This window comes from Papilio polytes, unplaced genomic scaffold (genome assembly GCF_000836215.1).
Source record: "Papilio polytes unplaced genomic scaffold, Ppol_1.0 DF823399.1, whole genome shotgun sequence".
Taxonomy (NCBI): domain Eukaryota; kingdom Metazoa; phylum Arthropoda; class Insecta; order Lepidoptera; family Papilionidae; genus Papilio; species Papilio polytes.
The window spans coordinates 3,796,123-3,804,348 of NW_013525805.1; the positions used below are offsets into that span (position 1 = coordinate 3,796,123).

An 8,226-nucleotide genomic window follows, 5' to 3' on the forward strand; every position below is an offset into this window, starting at 1 on the left:
GTGTTAAATTTTTAGATTTCCATTTTTCACTTATTTAAAAAAAATCCTAAATCATGATTATTCAAAGATGGTTTTTTGTATTATTTATTTGGGGGTCAAAATTATCACAAATAAATCGCTCTATCACCTCTAGCGGGAACGCGTTGAATTACCTATAACCCTGTATAGAAATGTCTATATATCTGTTTGTCCATACATAAAAGACATTCTATGTCATAGACAATATACACAAATGTAGAGAAGGAAAAGTGGATTTAATGGTATAGAAGTTGTGTTGATTTCACATTATTTATGTTTTTCCGAAGTTATAGGTAGATTTAATCGCTTTTTAACTTTTGATAACTGAGAACCAATGAAATACTTTATTATTTCCATCAACATCTGAGCGGAATGTGACTACTGACGTCACAAGTACCGTCAAAGGCCAACTACGGCCGTGTTTTAGTCGCACGAAAATGATCACAGCTTTATTTAATTTTTAAGCTTACTGGTTGATTTTTTTTTTCTTGTTAGTTTTTTCTGGTTATCTTGTAAAAAGTAGAAACATTACAACAAAGAAGATGCATATTTCCAAATGCGATTAAATAGACAGTCGCTTCGCTGTTTTGGCGAATCTCAATTGTAAACTGCCAGTAATAACGTACAGACAGACAGCAGTATACTGTGGGGTCGCTGTCGCAGTACATTGGCAGTGCAGCTGCTGGCTACCGGCCGCTGCCCGCCGCGCCCCGCGCGCCCCTCGCCGCCGAGCTGCGCGAGCCCGCGCCCGCGCCTGCTGTCGACGACACGCATGTGAGACTTATTACATAGAGATAAGGTTCATTTTACACTAACACGGAGTCACTTGAAGGAAATACTACTCTATTGGTATAGGAATAGAGTTGCTTTTACAATGTTAGATGTATATAGCTCGTATGGGATTTGCATTTAAATTGCTTTTGGAATACTTGAATTGAATGGTATTCTATGTATATAGTAATAAGGTTCATTTTACAGTACAGATCGGAATGAATTAGAACTAAAACAGTAGAACCTCGATAACAAAAACCTCTATAAAATCAAAAAATAATATGTTCCCTTTCCATCCGAGCCCAAAACCTCTATAACATAGACCCTTGATAACTTAAAACCTCTATAACTTAAAATATTTTGTGTTTCCCTTGCACTTTAACTAATCGAGGTTCTACTGTACTCTATTTGTTATAGGAATAGAGTTGCTTTCACATTGTAGATGTAATGAATATGACTCGTGTAATATTAAGATTGCTTTAGTGAGAACTGAATGCTATTCTATGTGTTTCGCAATAAGGTTCATTTTACGCTGCAGATTGCAATCACCTAGCACTGCTCTATTGTTATGGGAATAGAGTTGCTTTTACAATGCACTCTAATTGTAAGATATATGTGGCTCGTATGGGATTTTTTTTAATTTTTAGAGGGAGTTTTAAAGAGAAGCAAAAGGTTAATGGTATGGACATGTTGTGCGACGAGACGATGAGGACATAAACCTGAAAGTGTTAAGAATGTGGGCTACAAAAGAAGAGGAAGACCGAAGAAAGTATGGATGGATTGTGTGAAAGAGGATATGCTTAAGAAACGAGTGGATTCAGATATGACGGCTGAGAGAGATGGAAGAGCAGCACATACCTCCATATGGGATAAGGGCAAGTTGATGATGATGGAATTTTTATTGAGTTTGCTTTTGTAAAACGCAAACTGAATGTTTATGACTATAGCAATAAGGTTGATTTTATTATGTATAGGTAGATTGGAATGAAGTAGATATAAATTTGTATTGAGGTTGCTTTTTTAAGATTTGAACTAAATACTACTCTAAAAATACACAAATAAAGTTGATTTTACAGTAACACAGGTAGATTGAAAATTTATTTAAATACACGTGAGCTAAAAACGACTTTATTGCTATATTGATAAGGTTCCTTTTTCATACTATAAAATAGAAATTTTACAATATGACAGCAGACTACAATGAATATGGCTCGTATTTCATTACCAATAAGGTTCTTATTCGTCATTTCAGCAGAAAAATAAAACCTTCTACTCCGAGCCGGAGAGCGACGGCTCAGGGTCATCTTCTTCAGCATCTTCTAGCAGTTCGGAAGATTCTTCTAATGAGTTAGTATATTCATAACAAAAGGTATTATATTTAAACCCCTTTGATTCGTATTTATGTGATTTTTTTTTGCAGCGAAGAAAGCAATCAAGAAGAGAAGAAACAAGAAAAACCAACTGAAACCAACAATTACAAGTAATTATAATCGCAGTATATTTTGAAATAATTCTTTGTTTAATAAAAAAAACTACACTTAGACACGCTTTAGGCTATTTTCACGCTATTAATATTAGTGAGTTAAATATATGAAAAAAACCCAATGTGAGAAAGGGACACAAACTACAAGCTGCCAACATCAAGGAAGCAAAGTTGCTATGGTAATGGTAATTGTTGTCCAATGTCAAAGGCCTTTGTTGTCAGTGCATTTGAATTTTGACATTTGAAAACTACACAGTAGAAAATAAAATATAGTTATTACAATTTCATGCGGATGAAGCCGCACGGGAACAATTCGTTATTTTATACACAGAATTGTCACAATTTTCATATAACATTAAAAAAACTTGACTAGTTTAGATGGATGGATGTTTGTTAGAGTTTGTAGCCTAAACGACTGAAGAGATCTCGATGAAATTTAGCATAGACGTAGAGGATAGTCTGGAAGAACACATACTTTTGTATTTTTGAATTTCACGCGGACGGAGTCGCGGGCGAAAGCTAATCTATATATTTTTCAGGTCGTCAAACTCAGGCACGTCAGACAGTGAGTCTGACAGCGAGTCTGACAGCTCCAGCGACAGGCAGTCTGACAGCGACACTGAGTCTGACGAGCAAGGGAACTCCAAGTCTACTGCGAAGGTGGAGTTTCAGCACCATACTAAAGATTTTAATGATTTTTTTATATAGCGACTTATAATATTCCCTCTACTTCCCCTTTCTCAGAACGGGGTTGCGGTCGCCCCTTCCCCTCTTAGGGTGAAAATATTTAAATCTATACTAATATAATAAACAGGAAAGATTTTTATTTTTGTATGTATTGGAATAACTCAAAAACTACTGGGCCGATTTCAAAAATTCTTTCATCATTAGAAAGGTAATTTTTCTGTGAGTAATGTTTTTTTATTATTGTTTTAAATTCACGGCGGGCGAAGTCTTGAATATATAAATTAATTAAAACCCCCTAAGATTTCTACAATTCCTGCATCACTGTTAATTTTTATTAACACCAACACTGTACTGCCCCCTACGTAAGTTTTTTTTTATAATACAAGGTGGCAAACGAGCAAGCGGCCACTTGAATCCACCGAAATGGAAAGCGGCCGCTGCACATAGACATCCGCAATTGCAGATGCGCTGCCTACCCTTCATTGACGGAGGAAGAGACGCACATAATGAGGACATTTCCCCTTCCTATGCGTCTCCTCCATCGTCAAATCCACTTTTCCTACTCATTCCTTCCTCTTAAGACAATGGTGGAAAGGAAAAGGGACTAAAATTGGGCCTCCGGCACCACACTCATCAGACGAAACACGGAATTGCTCCCACTTCACGCCTGTTTTCTGTGTGGTCGTAGTATTACTGGGGGCGAGCCGGCCATACAGTGCGAAGATGTTAAAGCGGGCTCTACCACTGTTAAAACTTATCTTGTTTTAAATCTAAACTGTATTTTTTTCGTTTTATAGGAATCGAAGGTGGAACCTCCACAGAAACCAAATGAGAAATCAAACTTGGAGCTACTACTGGAGCTGGACGAGGTCGCCAGCTCCTTACCAACTATGACCCCCACTTGTGGGGGCTTTCTCTCCCCCCCTACCGCCGCACAGGCCTTCGGAGATGGTGAGCATACTGGCTCTTAAGTTAAGCATCTTCTAGAAATGGTGCCCTCAAGTGAGAATGGAACTAGTAGAAATTACTTTATTGAAAAAAATATTGAAATACAATTATTATATTAACTTAAAGGTAGTTAAAATTGTTGTGAATTGAAAAGATTTCATAACTTCTTAACTATATTTATTAATAAAGTTCTGACTTCACAAACCAACATAACCATAAATGCGAAAGTTTAGATGGATGTTTTTTAGAGTTTGTAGCATAAACTGCTGAACGGATTTCGATGAAATTTGGCATAAATGCAGAGGGTAGTCTGGAAGAACACATAGGCTACTCACTTTTGTTTTTTTTTAATCCATTCGGACGGAATCGCGAGCGAAAGCTAGTCTGTCATAGATTAAAAAGCTTATTATCAAAGAACATTCTACGTAACACAATTAAGTCAAGAAATACATTTGTAATTTGTGGGTAGTTTTTTCACCTAATATCTTTAAGGCGTGTTCTAGACTATTCTACAGCTGTGACATTTTTTTAGCAACATATATAGAGATATATATCTCCAAATAGTCTAAAATCTCGCTAAAAATTACTACGGTAATAAGCATCTATTTATTTAATTATTTATAGTACTAGCTTTCGCCCGCGACTCCGTTCGCGTGGAATAAAACAAATAAAAGTGAGTAGCCTATGTGTGTCTACATCTATGCCTAATTTCATCGAGATCCATTCAGCAGTTTAGGCTACAAACTGTAACATCCATCCATCCATCCATCTAAACTTTCGCATTTATAATATTATAGTATTAGTTAAAAAAACTTTTAGTATTTATTTACTAATGTTACTAAACTGTTATAGAAAATTTCTTTCTTTTGCAAAGAAGATATCATTTGTCGTCTGACATTTTAAGTTTTAAAAAAATATTTGTCATTAGTTATAATATTTAAAAATTTTATATGTTATTTGACTTGGCACGTGGTAACTAAATAAACTCATATAATTCATGTGCCATCAGATGCGATAACACCAGTGGGGCCGTCGTTGGTGTCGACCAGTAGTGCTGAGCTGTTGTCGCGCGTGGTGTGCTCCGGGCTGGGGGCCAGGCGGCGCTGGTCGCGCGCGCCGCATCTCTTCTCACACAAAATGTGCTCTTTAGAGCTAACATTTACAAATTACAATAATACTGAAGTTAATAATATCAGAATTAATAAAAAGGTAAGGATTTTAGATCTTATTGTATAGGTGATAAGGGTTTTATTCGTTTGCTATTTAATTTTTTTTTTGTTTGTTACTAATAAACTCAAAAACTACTGGACCGATTTATAAAAAAAATCCTCCATTAGAAAGCTATGTTATCTCTGAGTGACATAGGATATATTTATTAGCAGATTCTTTTTAATTCTATACGTAAAAGCAATAATTTAAAATGCATTTTTAGATTTTGTTTACGACATTGTTGCGTGGAATTCGAAATACAAATCTTAGTAAAAACACTTCTAGACTATGTTTTAAAACTTTGTTAAATAGCGACTTTAGTTTTGGAGATACGTAACAAACATCCATCCATACATTTCTAAACTTTCTTATATAAGAAAGTTTAGATATATGTTTCTTAAAGTATGTAGAGTCTGGAAGAACACATGCTTTATTATTCCACGTGAAGTCGCGGTCAAAAGTTAGTAATATTAATAAAATAAGGATTAAAATACTTTATATCTTAAGATGGCAAACACGTAAGCGGCCATGTAAATTCGCTGAAATGGCGAATCGACTGTCCATAGACATCCGCAATTGCAGATGCGTTGCCTTAATCGATGGAGACACATTAAAAAGATATTTCCCCTTCCTATGCATCTCCATCGTCAAATCCTTTTCCTTCCACTTAAGAAAGGGGGATGGGAGTAATATTAAATTGTTTAAAATAACTAGTACTGTCCTGAAAGACCCCCAAAAGGTCTGAAACTAGTCGGTGACGTCACCTCAAGTAACATATAGCTTAATTATTAGGGTAAAGGGCGTACTAATTACATACATATACGGAAAAAAATACACTTTTAAAAAGGAAAAAAACACGTAAAACAAAAAATGGACATCATAAAGAAAAAAAATGTAATGTTAATAATAAAAACAAAAACAATCATACTAAAGTAAAAAGAGGACATACTGTATTTATAAATTTGAGTCCCTTTCTCTTTACCGCCCTTTTCTTTAAGAAGAGGATGGGAAGAGGAAGTGGATTTAACGGAGGAGGAGATGCATAGGAAGGGGAAATATCCTCTTTATGTGCGTCTCCTCCTCTGTCGGATAAGGGTAGGCAACGCATCTTATTTTGGGGATGTCTATGGGCAGCGTTCGCTTCGCCATTTTGGCGGATTCAGGTTGCCGCTTACTCGTTTGCCACCTTACGATATAAAAAAAATAACAAAAAAAAACACAATGTATTATGAGTTAATTTGGGAGTGTAATAATATTTTTTCACATTTTTTAGCAAACTGTTAATATTTTTTTGATGTAGACTCTAACAGGTTCCCGCGCTATCCACGAGTTCGCCGCCATCAGCTCGCTGGCGCCAGGAGCCTCGGCCAGCGGCACCCTCGGCGTCGACTTCGCAGACTCCATACAGCCCATCGAGTTCACCATCATCAGCTCCTTGGGTGAGTGGTACTGCTACTAGGTTTTTATATTTATTTCTAGGTTTACGTGATATCCATTTTAAATTTTTTGTCTTTTGTGTATCAGAAAACTGATTGTTTATTTCCCTTCCCCATTACGAGGAATTATGGGGAAGGGATGAAAAGGGATGGTGTAACAGCGGAGTTCCTCTTTCTGCGTCTTTTGATAGTCAACGTATCTGTAAATTTAAAAATGCGATATTTCGCTATTTCGGCGAATTCCGCTGGCCACTCGCTCATTTACCACTTTATAAAAAAAATCTCCTCTTAAATGTTATTTAATAATATATCAGGTGAGGTGAACGTGAGTATAACTCCGCCTGTGGGGGAGTTGATGCGCGCCGTTACCATGACAACGGCCCGCTGGGACACGGAGCACCGCACTCTGCGCGGCATGACTGAGGTAACTCGTTACAGACTGAATAACAGAAATAACAGAGTTTCCCGTTGGACCGTTCGTCAACGGGAAACTATACGTTAAGGCGATTGAACGTAGGAACGTAGGAAATAATATGTCTCATTGTATAGATCTAAAAGTTTTAATGATGTAATCACGAATAATCAAAGGGGTAGACAGAGACCACATACCTCAATTGGTTTCTGTCTTATTTCTCGATTCTTTATTCCTATAGTTAAGTAAATGCAGTTGGTTTTTGTACTCCTGGCAATTTTGTCTTACCGTAATTTTTTGTATAATAAAATTTAACCAATATTGACTTTTGTATTATTCGCAAAATAATACATTTTTCTTATATAAGGTATTTATTGTAATGTTCCAGTGTGATAAGAAAACAGAGAAAATCACCGATGAAGCGGTTATTTGCCAGCGCGTGTTTGAAACAGCCAATTTAGCCGCCATCACTTCCACTGGAGAGTTACTGAGGTAAGTATTTCAGTATGAGAATTAAAAAAATATGGTCCTCTACAATATTACTGCATCTACCTTCTATTAGCTATCTTCCAATCAAAATTTCATTATAAACGATCCACCCGTTCCAGAGATAGTGGTTCTGTCGCCATTTTGACATCGCGGAATTAATTAAAATATAGCCTACTAGCTGTTCCTTATACTACCTCCTATTCTCCTATATCCTATCCTACTAGCTGTTAATTATAAAAATTTTATTTTATTCACATTTGTCAAATTATCAATTGCAAATGTCAAAATACCAATGACCTATGGCAATCTTGCTTCTTGATGTTGGCAGCTCGTATCGTATGGTCTCTTTCCCACATTAGTTTTCCAAATTTTTTTTAATACGATTTTCATTATCAATAACGTAATTACGTCATCTTCCCGAAATTAAACAGACACTCCTATTTTATTATATCTATATAGGGGACTAGCTGTTGCTCGCAACTTCGTCGGCGTGAAATTGAAAAATAATGAAGAATATAGCCTATATAGTCACAGATAAATTACCTTCCTAACAGTGAAAGTGTTTTGAAAATTGTCCCAGTAGTTTTTGAGTTATTTCAATGTATACAAAAATACAAATCTTTCGTCTTTATAATATTAGTATATAGACAAATGTTAAGTTAACGAACGTTTACTTTTGTCTGCAGGTTCGCAGGCCGCATGATGTCCTCGCAGGAGCTGGTGCTGGTGGCGGTGCGCGCGCTGCAGCAGCACAGCCTCGTCACCGCCAGCTG

General features: G+C 36.4%; 1 protein-coding gene across 1 annotated transcript in view; it reads left to right on the forward strand.

Moving 5' to 3' along the window:
* LOC106104759 (AP-3 complex subunit beta-1) overlaps positions 1 to 8,226 on the forward strand; it is a 20,195-nt gene that overhangs the window by 10,943 nt on the left and 1,026 nt on the right. The window contains exons 13-22 of the mRNA XM_013284889.1: positions 647 to 792; positions 2,042 to 2,136; positions 2,210 to 2,269; positions 2,812 to 2,932; positions 3,757 to 3,910; positions 4,917 to 5,116; positions 6,417 to 6,555; positions 6,867 to 6,976; positions 7,353 to 7,456; positions 8,140 to 8,222. Coding sequence (XP_013140343.1) covers positions 647 to 792; positions 2,042 to 2,136; positions 2,210 to 2,269; positions 2,812 to 2,932; positions 3,757 to 3,910; positions 4,917 to 5,116; positions 6,417 to 6,555; positions 6,867 to 6,976; positions 7,353 to 7,456; positions 8,140 to 8,222 — 1,212 coding nt within the window. The remainder of the gene's footprint in view (positions 1 to 646; positions 793 to 2,041; positions 2,137 to 2,209; positions 2,270 to 2,811; positions 2,933 to 3,756; positions 3,911 to 4,916; positions 5,117 to 6,416; positions 6,556 to 6,866; positions 6,977 to 7,352; positions 7,457 to 8,139; positions 8,223 to 8,226) is intronic.